At 37.0% G+C, this 14,399-nt stretch overlaps 1 protein-coding gene across 1 annotated transcript in view; it reads right to left on the bottom strand.

The window, feature by feature from the left end:
- The window catches only part of OFCC1 (orofacial cleft 1 candidate 1), a 345,526-nt gene that overhangs the window by 308,761 nt on the left and 22,366 nt on the right, over nt 1–14,399 (bottom strand). The window contains exons 5-6 of the mRNA XM_036255603.1: nt 8,714–8,800; nt 2,545–2,616 (exon numbers count right to left, since the gene is read on the bottom strand). Coding sequence (XP_036111496.1) covers nt 2,545–2,616; nt 8,714–8,800 — 159 coding nt within the window. The remainder of the gene's footprint in view (nt 1–2,544; nt 2,617–8,713; nt 8,801–14,399) is intronic.

Below are 14,399 nucleotides of genomic sequence, written 5' to 3'. Positions count from 1 at the left end.
CAAGTTAGAATCCCCAAGAACAGTTTCTGAGCTCTGCACACAGAGGCACTTTATTCAAACTGCCTTGTTTATTTGCATAGAAATACTAGCATTTATATAAGTGGTATGTGTACTTTACCTCTTTATCATCTGAAAACAGTATCATCTACAAAATGTAACTATTCATCTAGCTAGATGCATGCTATAAATATAAAATAATCCTCTCTCTCCAGTCTCTAAAAAAATACTGGAAGGTAAAATGTGGAATTTTCCATGCCTCCAATGTTAGAATTTTAACCAAAACCTTCACGTTTCTAACCAACGAGAGAGAGCTTCCTTTTCAGGGGGAAAGGGTGAGTCCTGGGGAGAGTTCGAGGCTGTGGCACCCACAGAACTGCCGGCTTTCCTCCTCTGCTCACTGGGATGCTGCTTACTCGCACAAGTCTTTAAACTCTCGTTCTCATGTCTATCTTCATGTATAATATAGTTGGTGAAGTGCTTGGCTGTCCTTTAAGGTCCATAAGATTTTTACAAATCTGTGCATGATTTCAGAAGACCTACTAGGTGCTACCTGTACATGTGCAATTGTTGGTTTCAAGGGATCTGAACTGCATAAGTTGTCAGAATGGAAGGGACATCATGGGTATGAAAGGGCATTATTCAATGTCTAGCACAACAAAGGATTTAAATGTACATTTGCCGATTCATAATTTAGACTAAATTTATACAGGCCTGATGGATTTAAACATAACCATTTGTGATATTTAATTTTTTTTTTTTTTAAGAGAGATAGAAACATCAATGTGAGAGAGAAACATTGATCAGCTGCCTCCTGCACTCCCCCTACTGGGGATCGGACCCGCAACCCGGGCATGTGCCTTGACGGGGAATCAAACCAGGGTCTCTCAATCCATTGACAACACTCAATCCACTGAGCCACACCTGAGCTGTGATATTTGATTTTATACGTCAGCTTGGTTAGGCTATGGTGCCCAGTTATTTGTTCAAACATCAATCAAGATGTTGCCATGAAGATAATTTTTAGAGGTGACTAACATTCAAATGAGTAGGCTTTGAGTAATGCAAAATACTCTTGATAATGTGTGTGGGGGGTGGGGGACTCATCCAATCAGTCTAAAGCCTTATGAGTAGAGACAGGGGTTTCCAGAAAAGAACATTCGGTCTCAAGAATATAAAACAGGAAATCTGGCCTGAGTTCTTGACCTGCTGACCTGCCCTGTGGATTCTGGATTCGAGAATGTAATATTGACTTCTACCTAAGTTTCCATCCGGCTGCCCTGCAGATTCAAGACTACGATTTCAGCTCCTGCCTGAATCTGCAGCCTGCCAGTTTTCCCTAAGCATTTCAGACTTGAGAGCACTCACGAACACATGAGCAATTTTTAAAAATACATCTCTCATTCTGTTGGTTCTGTTGGATTCTGCTTCTCTGAAGAGTCTTAACTAATACAATATTTGAATTGGAATCCCCCAAAATGAGAAATGAAGCTGGTTTGAAAATGAGTTCATGTGGTTTATAAATATAAAAATAAATGAAATGTTGGCTACACAAATTGATAGCAAAAAAGTAAAAGGGTGTTGGTAAGAAAGGCAGAAATAAAATGTTTAAGGGATGCTATTCTGTAAATGGGGATACAATTTTAACCTAAACTTTAGGGATGTTAAAAGTATTAAATAAGTTAATATTTACCTTACTTAGAGCAGTGATTACAACAGTGTCAGACACCTAGCAAGCATTTATTAAATGTTTAGGTAGTATTAACATTTTCATTACCATCATTAATTATCCTCATTATTCTATATGTGTGATTACTATATCTGCTTGTGTAATAATTAATAATTTATTCCCATAATTACTCCATTGTGGCAGGTATTATAGATTCCTTTGATATAAATGGCAAAGAACATTAAGAAATTAAAAGTTAAGACAAACTCTGCCCTCACCTGTTTGGCTCAGCGGTTAGAGTGTCAGCTTATGGACCAAAGGGTCACAGGTTTGATTCCCAAAGGCACATACCTGGGTTACAGGTTCGACCCCCAGCCCTGGTTGGGGTCATGCAGAAGGCAACCAATCAATGTGTCTCTCCCACATTGATGTTTCTCTCTCTCTCTCTCACTCTCGCTCTCATTATCTATCTATCTATTTCCCTTCCCCTCTATCTATAAAGCAATGGAAAAATATCCTTGAGTGAGGATTAACAGAAAATAAAAAAGTTGAGACAAACTCTTTATAAAAGAGTGGCATATAGCCTCATATTAGGTAATCCAAAAATGCCATACCATTGTAGGATCCTACAGTAAGAAATGTTTTAAATTATTGTCACTGCTTAGGGCTTTAAATTCTACGCAATTATAGAAAATTGGGTCATAATGACACTCCCCCCAAACTTAGCTATATTTAAATATTTGCAACCATCAAAAACACACAAAGATCATCAATGAATAGTTATATTTAGAAAAGACAGATTAGCATTTGCAAACACCATTTCAATGAATTTATAAAGCAATGTTAATATAAAAGATTGGAAATGACTGGTCTCTTACCTTGGGCTCCTGCTCGTCCATTCTTGCCAAACAGTCGCCTTAATCGACCATCATAGAGAATCCTATTATGAACTTCTAGGGGTGCTGAAAGAGCATATTTATGATAATTTTCTCAACTGTTAATTTATAGACATGCAAATTAATTACAAAATAATTATTAATCACCATGGTTATTTAGGTATATTATAGGTTACGGATACAAATATTATACAATATGCTACCTTGCTCTGGAAAAAAAAAAACTTTTGTAAATCAATGATAATTGGAACAATACCTTTTTATATGTTTATTGCAGGGTATTTATAATAGGATGCTTCTTCAATCAAAAGGATTGCATCTAATACCGAAGAATCATTTCAGAACAAACCATTATGATTTGTCAAATCATACAACAGCATATATAAGCATCTAATCAAAATGAATGAGTGTTTTCCATTAGCTACTCTCTATATATCATATTTTTGCTACATATATATAAGAAACAGTGAACTTTGGTGGTCTCAGATTCTTTTATATATGCCATTACAATATAATAGAAAATGCAAGGGCTACTTAGCTCTTTTATGAATTAGAAGCAACAAGGTTATATCATTATAAGAAAAGTAATAATATAATCATAAAAACGTGTTTCTGGAAAAGGGTTTAAAGGGTCATCTAGGTGAATCTCCTGTCACTAGAACCTCAAACATAAATGATGGCAAGTTGGATGACAACCCCAGTCTTAGAATTAGAATTCATATACATAAACCAAACATGTTCCGTTTCCCACAGGAAGCAAGTGAACTAACTGGACTGTGGTTACACTTTTACTGTGTGGTTTAATATGGCTCATGTATGCCTATTACATATCACTTTATATTCCATGGGTGAGCCAACTCTGAAGATGGTAGTTATTCTGCAGCTTCTCCAGCAAGTATTCTAGAAGAGCCTACCAGGGTCCTCATTGTCTAAGTTAAAAACTGAAAATACTAGGTCCCCTTTCTGAGATCTTTTGAACATCAGTGTTTGGAAAATCAAATGTGGCCTATATTCATGGACTCGGCATGACTAACTAGGAAAGAGTAGGCTCCTGGAGCCAGGTGGAACGCTTGGAAGTGTAACATAAAATGGTCTTTGAAGTTAGTAGCTTCTGCTCATTGAATCCTGCAGATGAATTTTTTAAGTATCATTTGATCTTCAAATGTTCTTTTCCTGCCAAGAGCCAACAAATACCTCCTACAACACCAACATTTGGGGGAAAGGAAGAGAGGCCATTCCTGCAGGACAACTTGCAGGCTGTGCGTTGGGGAAGCAAGAACTTTTATTCCAGCATTGCCTGGATCTTTATAACTGTCAGTGGGAACAGCCATAAAGCTTAAAAGCTAATATATGATTCATAAATACTCTTTTTTGGAAGTTAACATCAAGCGATAGCAGATGTATAGATAGAGAATTCTTGCAGATGTAATAAAAATTCCAAAACAAAGATTTGATAATCCTGATGGACCAATGAGGTTCACAGACCAGAAGAAATGACCATACATTTAGGCTGTCAAAGCAAACAGACAAAAGGTAAATGGGATTACTAGAGAGACACCATCTTTAGAAGAGAAGCAGCAGAGTCCAGGTTTGGTATCAGCAAAACCTGCGTCAAAATCCCAGACCCACCACTTACTAGCACTGTAATCTTGGGAGCAGCTTTTTAGAGCTCCTGAGCTTCAATCTCCTTGCCTCCAAAACAAGACGAGGGTGAGGGTTAACAAAATGACATGCATGGAGTACCTCTCTTCATGCCTGGCACACAGAAGGCACTCAGGAAAAGGTAGCCAACCCATTTGCTTGTTTTCTGTTAACTACTTGATAATTGTATAAAGTGCATAATTTTTCAATAGTTTGGGTTCTGTCACCCTCAACTAGTACTTTTGTTTTCATTATGAAACAATGAGTTATAGACAGCTTTTGGGGGGCTGTATGAGAGGAACCTGAATTAGAGACCTAACTGACAACTGCTATAGTAGTTTTGATTCTTTAGATATGCAGACCTGGTGAGCAGTCCCCCTCAGTGATGCCCTTTTAAGACTCTGGAGGGTCAAACAGGTTACACAGCACAGAAAATGAAGGCTAGAGAATATGCCCTTCAAACTCAAATTCAATAATATGAATTAACCTGCTTCCTTTCCCCTTCAGAAGAGTCCTCAAAGGGAAGAGTGAAAGCAGCCAATAGGGCAAATGTAACTCCCAAAGGGAAAGAGAACAGATAATACCAAAGACAGAGTCTAAATTCCACTCCATGCTTGTCAGGTCTCTGTGATCTCAGGAAAAATACTAAATCTTTCTAAGCTTGTTTCTTCATCTTCAAAATGAGACTAATAATAGCTAGTTTGGAGGGTTTTGTGTCAGTTGGTCAGAGTTACCATATCCTTGAACACACTCATTGAACACTCAGTAAATAATAATAAATAATGTTTACAGAAGGCTTGCCATGTGTGGGATACTATGCTTAGCACTTTAAACTCATTTACTCAATTATACATTAATTCAACAAATACTTCTCAAGTTGATGCCTGTTCTATGCCAACTGTTGTGCTAAGCTCTAAGAAGTCATAAGTGAAAGAAAACAAATCTCTGCCCTCTTTGTGTTCAGGAGATGGTCTAAGAGGGAATACCATTTCACAGACGTCCACACTCATAAATAGCCTGCTGATCATTGTGATGAGTTTATTAAAGTAAGTGTACAGGGCTACATCACCTAAGTCACTCAAGAGAGTTGTGAATTGTTATTTAAGCCAAACTTCAAGCAGAGAGGGCACTGGTCACATGAAGGAGAGAGAGGAGGCTGTCCCGGCACTTGTGAGGGTTCAGTGTTCAGAAGGAGCCCCATGCCCATGAGGAACAAGAAGAAGTGCAGTGTGGCCAGAGCCTGCTGAGCAAGTGGAGAGGACGTGAGATGAGGAAGGAGAGTGTACTGGTCTTTACACTGAAAGCTGTGCACAGCGATGGGAAGGCTTTAATATGGGAGGGGCAAGATCTGTGTGGAGAGCAGATTAATGGTGAGCAGAAGTAGATGTGGGCAAAAGCAGTGCATTCATTCTACATGGGATTGAGTATGGGCAACAGAGATGCTGAGAGGCAACAGGAAATGAGATTTCATAAAATTTGTGATTTTCTGGTCAGCAAATAAATATTAAGCATCATATATGAGCCAAGTACTATGCCAGATTCTAAAGACATTTAAGGTCTAGTGGAAAAGAAAGCTACTAAAGAAATAAGTTTAGCACTAAGTATGTAACTAATGGCTAAGATGCATACCAAAATAAAACACAGGATGATAAGACAAAGAGCAGCAGAGTTAAGATTTTGATCAGGAAGAACACATTTAGTATATCACATCAACAAGCCCTCACCACCCTATAAGAGGAATTAATTAGTTATTAAATGTAACATGATATGATTACTTAAATGTGTCTCTCTGGCTAGGCTGCTGTTTGGTCAAACATCAACCAAGATATTTCTGTGAAGGTAATTTTTAGATGTGATTCACATTTAAACATGTAGACTTTGAGTAAAGCAGATTACTCCCCATCATGTGGGTGGCCCTCATCCAATCAGTTAAAGGCTGAAGAGAAAAGACTGAGGTTACCCAAAGAAGTGATTCTTCTCAACACCAAAAACACACAAACTGTGCCTCCATTTCCAGTCTGCTGCCCTGCTGAATTCAGTCTCAAGACTGCAACATAATGGTCACCTGAATTTTACATCAACTCTTACCTGAATCTCCAGCCTACCAGACTGCAGTATAGATGGACTTGCCAATCCCCACAATCACAGGAGTCAATCCCTTAAAAGAACTCTATTTCCTTCTCTCTCTCTCTGTTCACTCACACACACACATTATATATCCTATTTGTTCTTTCTTTAGAGAACACTGACTAATCCACAAGCTAATATTGCCTGAATCCAATCACACATAAAATTATAAAATTAAAAAATGCCATGCATCTACTACATAGAAGCACTCCGATCCATATTTTCTATTTAGTAAAAGGTATTTACCAGGAACCAATGATAATGGGATTGTCCGTTATTTTTATAATCTCTGCTATATAAAAACTGACCTAATATCCTTCCAGGATTTAGTGTAAAAAACTGGCGGTGATGGTGGGTGATTTACACTGGAAAAGAGTCATAAATTCTATCAAATATTGAAAGCTCTCTAACCTATGTGACTTCCCTTTACACCTCGACTTCCAGGAATCTCAAAGTAAGCGTGAGTGTTTAATTACAGGAACACTGTTGTCCTCTTTCTTGTACGCTGACGTCTTCTCTCAAATCCCCTTCCATCTTTATTTGGACTTTCCTTTAACCATATGCACTTATATTTCTATCAAAAGCTGTCTCAAACTATTTTGGAAGCAAATACAGATCACAAACAAATAAACATAAGAACAAAGCTGATGCAAAGTAAAGACAGATGGGGCAAGCAGACCTTTGGGGTGTCCCTCAGGTTCTGCCACACGAAATGCTGGGCATTGCATCTGTGCTGAGGCTGGTCTTCTTCGGGGCCACCCCAACAGCCCCACTGTCACGTCTCTCACAGGCTGCACCCCTGAGCTGCAGGAGGCATGCAAGGCTATCTTGTGCTAATTAGTACTGTCTAGTCTCCCCAAATTGGGTAACTGCACAGACTTGAATACCCAGCAAAAAAGAAAATGAACACAACATGAAATGTAGACTTAAAACTGGATTATGGCCCTGGCTGATTTGGCTCAGCGGTTAGAGCGTCGGCCTGCGGTCTGGAGAGACCCAGGTTCGGTTCCCACTAAGAGCACGTACCTCGGTTGCAGTTTGTCCCCAGCCCTGGTTGGGTCGTGCGGGTGGCAACCACTCGATGTGTCCCTTTCACATTGATGTTTCTCTCTCTCTTTCTCTCCCTCCCACTCTATCTGAACAAAATATCGAAAAATGTTCTCAGGTGAGGATAAAAAAAAAAAAAAAAAACTGGATTATGGGCAGATTTAAAAAAAGAACTGCCTGCTCTAAAATGTGAGGCCCCAACTTAACCACAGGAGTTGGGCAGTAACTGCTGGAAGGGTGACCAACATTTCGCCTTATGAAACATACTGTTTATAGCTAGAACCATTCTTGATTTGATTAAGTCGATTTTAGTCCTTATATCACAAAAATTCCACCACATATAACTATATATTTTGATCTCCAAGAAATTGAGACACAGATTTCAACTGGTAATTCAGTTGATATTTCTCTCCAGAATTCATTGAGATTATCTCTCATTCCTAAAGTGTTTTGGGCAAATGAAAAGTTGAGATTTTTTCCAACTTCAAATTCACCCTGATTTGAGCTACTGATCAAACCTGGTCCTGAGAGCAAGTCCTTGCCTTATCTTTTGGTGATACCTGTGGATTCTGCATCATTTAAAAATAGGTTTAGTTTATTGAAAACTATCTTTTAAAATCATCTTTGCATTGTGCTTGAGCCCTTTTTATTTGTGAGGAGTTAACCCAGTTTTTATTAAAATGTGCAGATTCAGTGACTGGCACTCAGAGGTGGAATATGGTCTTCTGGATTGCAAATGACTCTAAGTAACATTTGTCACTATCTCACCAATAACCTTGGTAAGCTCTAGAGTGCTTGGCAAACTATCAAACATGCATAGTGGTGTTTACATAAGGAACAATGTTGAATTGTTTTACAACTGCAGCTAGACTCAAGATTATAGAAGAGGAAATCATTATATCACTGCACCTGTGTGGTTCAAAAATTAGGTGGGGTTCCATGCCTTCGACGAAAGAAATCCAGTAGCTATGTGTGGAAATCTCACGTGCTAGAGGAATTTTACTGAAGAGTGCTCATCTCAAACTCAAAAAGCAGAGATGATATTTGTACAGTGACAGTGCGCTTCACATGCATAACAGGGGCCTTCGAAAGACCCCAAATTGCTTACAGCATCCTCAAATGAAAGCAAACTCCTGCTTCTTCTATCTGACCAGCTCTCTGTCCTTGATCAAAAATTACCTCCGCTGTCCATCATGTTGTTAGTGGTTAAAACTTACCATTTAAATTGTAAGCTGCAAAATCTAAATGGAACTGCATGTGTGATCTTTGTCACCTCATTTTCATGAATGGAAAAGAATATTCTGACACAAAAATTACATACTTAATTCTAGCTCACCCTCTCTGCTGACCTCCATCCCACACTGCCTTGGGTTTATTTCCTCATCCATCAGTGGGTCAAAGTAATTTCTGCTGTATTCATTTCCTGTGGAAAGTACATGAAGTAAGGGTCAGTGATTATTAGAAGCACATGAACCAAAATGTTAATTTTGAAATCGACACCAGCACAGAAGGGCCATTTTAGCTACTTTATAAACTTAATTTTTCTACAAGACTTCCAGGCCTCCTTTTTCGTAATTATCATCTTGCAAAAGGTCATAAAAGGTAATTCAGGAAACAAGTTCATGATATCTTTCTATTGCTGAAAAATTAATGAGAAAACTATCAAATGTAAACTTTAGAATGATGAAAATTTCAAGCAAAATTATTTTTAGAATATACTCAAGAACTAGACATTCTGGATTACAATTAGAGTTCACTGATGATTCTACTTACTCACCTGTATATCATTCACTATGTATAGCATGTTTTAGTGCCCAGAACATTGTAGTCAACTTAATGGTGACTTAATTATGAGAAACTGTAGCAAAGTTTCCATGTTGATCATTGAATAAAAAGAAAGAAGAAGAAAGAGAGAGAGAGAAGAGAAGGATAAAGAGAGAAAAAGAGAGATGGGCAGTGTGGATGGAAGGAAGAGAGAAAGGTCAAAGAGGCCTGATCACAGGTCTTTTGTTATGCCAACTTAAGTAACAGGAAGGGAAGGTACAAATGGTTTAGTCTGCATTCTATTTAATATACATCAACAATCACAACACAAACCAAAAATTCTCACTTTATACTTCCCACTTACTTTTGCCCTTATCAAGATAACCAAATGCAGACTGAGATATATATGTCTGTTGCCAGTAATTTGCATTCAGTAAAATGTAACCTCCTCTGATGACAATCCAAGTAGCCTCAAACACTGTGAAAGTAATAAAGCAGTATAGACTGAAAACAATATTTTGAAAGTACTGCTCACAGGAAAGGGTTAGTGTATACCAGGTATGCTGTGATACGCCACAGTATATTTGTTTTAGGATCAAAAATCATCCAAATAGCAGCTCCTTCTTCAAGACTAAGTGGAATTTTGATATGAACCTAACTTTATATTTCTGGACTGGCCCATGTATAAAAAAACACACAAAAAGTAAAACTATAAATATACAGTATAATATAGAATTTGGGGATGTTTAGTCAGTCTCTGTTCTATCAATGTAGTAAGTACAAAAACTGAAAGTCTGCTTTTCCGTGAGGTCTCAATAAAGAAAAAATGAATGAGTTTCAATTTTGTTACTTTATCTGTCAACAACTACTAGGCTGGTATGCATCTTGGCAGTATGTAATCAAAGTCTTACGTACTACAATAACACAGCCATTCTACCTCAGTCACTGTAATTGATTTCCCCCCACCACAAAGCACTGTGATACTCTAAGTACACCTGTCCATATGCTGGAAAAATAATTCACTTAGATTAAAACAAAAATGTTAGTGTATTCCTTATTATATTGCCATAGTAGCTTCAGTCAACTAGTGGTACCTATATCCTGGAAACACCCCCAATCCATTACAAAATTCAAATTCTTTGTCTTATGAAATGACTTATTAGTAAATAATATCCCAAAAATCTCATAGGCACAGATAACAGTATGGTTATTACCAGAGGGAAAGGTGGGTGGGAGAAGTAGAAACAGTAAAGGGGGGATAAATGGTGATGGACAGAGACTTGACTTGGGGTGGTGAACACAAAATACAATATATAGATGATGTATTATAGAATTGTACACCTGAAACTTATATAATTTAATCAAGCAATGTCACCCCAATAAATTACATTTAAAAAGTTTTTAAAGACCTTAGAGAGTAAAAGAGTGAAAAAAAAAAAAGAGACCTTAGTCATTTTTAACCAAAAGTCTAGAGAAGTTTATTTGGTTTCTCAAATCATTTTCATCCTGTTGTCAGTTGAGAAACTGGGGTCTTTCCCAGCTGTGCAGGAAGGAGGCCTGCACACGGGGAGCCGCCCAGCCTGCTGTCTCCCCTCAGGGCTCCACCACTCTGCTCACAAGTGGGAGGTGGCTCCTCACAGGTCTACTATGGCTTCGGGATCTACGCAAATTGTTCCTTCCACATCGGGTGTCGGGTAAGGCACACATGTAAGTTATGAATGCTTCTCCTGTAGTGATTTATTTTGTACTTCACATTCTGGGATAGGGCAAATAGCACTTTACAAGTAAAGAGTCATGAGAGAGCTTGAGCAAAGAAGCAGTCCTTGACGTGCTCAATACTGATTCCCTTTAAACATCCCCAAATTCTATATTATACTGTATATTTATAGTTTTACTTTTTGTGTGTTTTTTTATACATTTTTATTGATTTTTAGAGAGAGAGGAAGGGAGAAGGACAGAGAGATAGAAACATCAATGAGAAAGAAACATCAATTGGCTGCCTCCTGCATGCCCACTACTGGGGATCAAGCTGGCAACATTGTCATGTGCCCTGAGCGGGAATCAAACCAGTGACCTCTTCATACATGGTCAACGTTCAATCACTGAGCCACAGCAGCCAGGCTATGTTTCACATTATGGTAAGTATTGTTTTACATGTATAACATTATACTTGCTTATTGTCTGTCTCCCCCACTAAAATGAGGGCAAAAACATTACCTCTTTTTATATTACAGCCCCCTCCATTCTGAGAACCGTGCTTGGCATATAGAGGCACTCATAATATCATCTGAATTCATTTATTAATAAACCTTTCTTGGAAGTCTATTGTAATACCCAAACCCTTTCATTGTCCATATGTTCTTTCTTGATTAAAATGAGCAACTAGTTATCACCCTTTAATCCTCCCATCCCCTCTCTCTTTCCCATAAAGACCCTCTTCCTTTTTCTTTTTAATTGAGTGCCTTCTAGGCACAAACACTATGTCTGAATTTAAAAAACAAATGAAGCATTGTGGTCCCTGCCTGTAGAGCACCGCCCACTGAGTGAACAAGAAACCCAAACACACACAGTTGATAAGAGTCAGTGTCATGGAAGGGATGGACTTCTGTTTCAGCACATAGCAGGAGCATCTAACCCCTCCTGGGGACTTTGAAGAAGAGTACCTGAAAAAAAAAAAATGCTACTGGAAATAAGTTTTAAAATGTAATTAGGAATTAGCCAAATTGAAAGTTCTGGGGAAATAAATTTTTAACAAAAGAAGCATAAGCAAAGGAAAAAAGACATGAAGACATAAAGACAGAAGAAGCATGTTTTCTTTGTAGATGCTCCTCAATTTTTCTCAGCCTCCTAAAGTTATAAAATAGTAAAAATTGAAATGCAAATTTCTTCACTAGTCCCACAAAGAAGTTTAATGTTTTTGCTCAAATTATTTTTAAGTTGCTGTACAATGTCTCTTTATGCTGATATGTTTCATATCCATTCATTCATTCAACCAATACATATTGAGTGCTTATTATGTGAATATATCCGTAAAACAAAACATTCAAAAATCCCTTCCCTCACAGAGCTTACATTCTGTGAATGTAAGAATAAAAGTAACACATATGCTTATTCTGTAGCTTATTATATGGTGATAAGTGAAATGGGGAAAAGATCAAGTCAGATAAGGTGATGAGGCATCCCAAAAAGGGATGGGGGTACATCCCTGTGTATCCTTTGCTTCAAACTAAGAACAACACTCATGATTAAATCACTATGCTCTCAAGCCTACTGAGATAGTGAAGCAATATGTATAATTGTTATAAATACATAATATAAGAAATAAATTATAATAACCAGATTATAATTTATTATTTATAATTTATTACTATTTTGCCAATTTCTTACTATAACATAAATTAGCTTATGAATCAAATAAGAACCTACTATTAAATATTAAAATGAGACTCCTTCCTATTGCTGTATTTATCCTGATAAGCCAATACTCTAAATACAGAAGGGAGAGCAAAAAAATCTATTATAAATTTGGAAACAACAAACTTCCTCTTAACCCTAGCGCCTCTGCTCATGTTTCATTGGACATTGTCAGGATTGAATAAAGTGAAATGATTTTAGGATAGTGTGGATATGACCAGAGCTAGACCGCTAATAGGATAAATTCCTAAATATGCTCTTATTGTTCAGAATATGCCTTTGGATATGTCTAAAATCATCTCACAGGAAAATGAACAGATCCACTGGGAAATTCAAAGTAGGGCATTTAGCAATATTCATAAACTGGGTTTTAATAAAGCTGATATTTTACTGTTTGTGATATTCAGATGACTAATCTGACAATCAGATTATGGCCCCACATTGAAGCAATTGGGTGTGATACGTAAGTGAATGAATCAGTAAACTGGTCTTGTCGATACTCTCAGTACTACTTTTGCTTCAAACTTCACAGCGTTTGTGGTTAGTGTTTGAATCGACACCAGTTAGTGCATTTCTTGTGCTATTTTTTACTGAATCGGGGGAGGAAAACACAGGCACTTGCTTCTGCCCTTCCACACATATCAGGTTTTCCTATCATTTAACTCAGAACAGCACAGAATGTAATCAGGGCTTTTACTTAAATTACACTGTACATGAACTTTGGTCAGGAAATCCTCCAGTGTGCACCCATGCAGTTCCCTGGGGGCTATAAGAGTGAGAATGAAATTGCCCACCAGAGAAAGGTTAGTGTGAATCATAGAAGTGTCTTGACTCAACGAGGCAATCACTTCCTTTCAAGTCAGCTACATTAGCTCTAGAGGAGGAAAATCTGAATATATCAATCTGTTATTCAGGAGGTTTTATTGGCTCCTTGCTGGTACTTTCCCTGTGAATCCACCTGGCCAGCTCAGCTTTTTATCACCAATCACCATGTTTTCTAATATATACTGTTAGTGAAATAAACACAAGACCTACATGTAAACTAAATAACTAACTAAACAATTTATGATTATAGCCATGCACCAAAAATTTACAAACTAGGATATTCTGCTGAACATTACTCCTTGTACAGGCATAAAGCCTAGATGACTATAATTAAATTTGATTCCTATGAAATTTATAAATATATTTAGAACACTTCAAATTTTCCCCACTTTGAAAATCCAATACAAAAATCTCAGGTTTAAATATCCACAGGGCCAGACAGTTTATGTATATGTTTGTAACATAAATGTGGAAATCAGAGGGCTGAAACAGAACAGAGGTTAGCTGGAATTACACCAAACTCAATTGTTATCTACTATATTAAATTCATTAAAATACTAGTTTATAAGGTTAATTTACAAACATCTTTTAAATTAAAGGCAACTAAAGATATAAGAATGCTTCTTAATAAAAAATACTTATTAAACCAAAGATTCATTATACTAAATATCAAAGCAAAAGAACAAAACCCAAACAAGCAAACAAATAAAACCTAATAACAAAAATCGAACTATGATTTGATGTCTACTATCAACATTATTCAACATTCTTTTAGAAATTTTGGCCAAAGCAATTAGGACAAAAATAAGAAGAAATGTGAGCTAAAATATTGAAAATAATTATATTTTATGTAATTATTAGCTAATAATAATATGATTTCATACCATAAAAACATGAGATTTGACCAAAAAACTTTGAGAACAAGGAATATATTATTCAAATAACAACTTGAAAAACAACCAGATGATCATTAAGAACAATTAATTTTCACAATAGCCACTTAGGAGATATGAGTAAAT

Source organism: Molossus molossus, unplaced genomic scaffold, assembly GCF_014108415.1.
Source record: "Molossus molossus isolate mMolMol1 unplaced genomic scaffold, mMolMol1.p scaffold_m16_p_12, whole genome shotgun sequence".
In the NCBI taxonomy this organism is placed as follows: Eukaryota; Metazoa; Chordata; class Mammalia; order Chiroptera; family Molossidae; genus Molossus; species Molossus molossus.
Note: the sequence above shows the minus strand (reverse complement) of the source record. Positions and strands in the feature narration are given on the sequence as shown.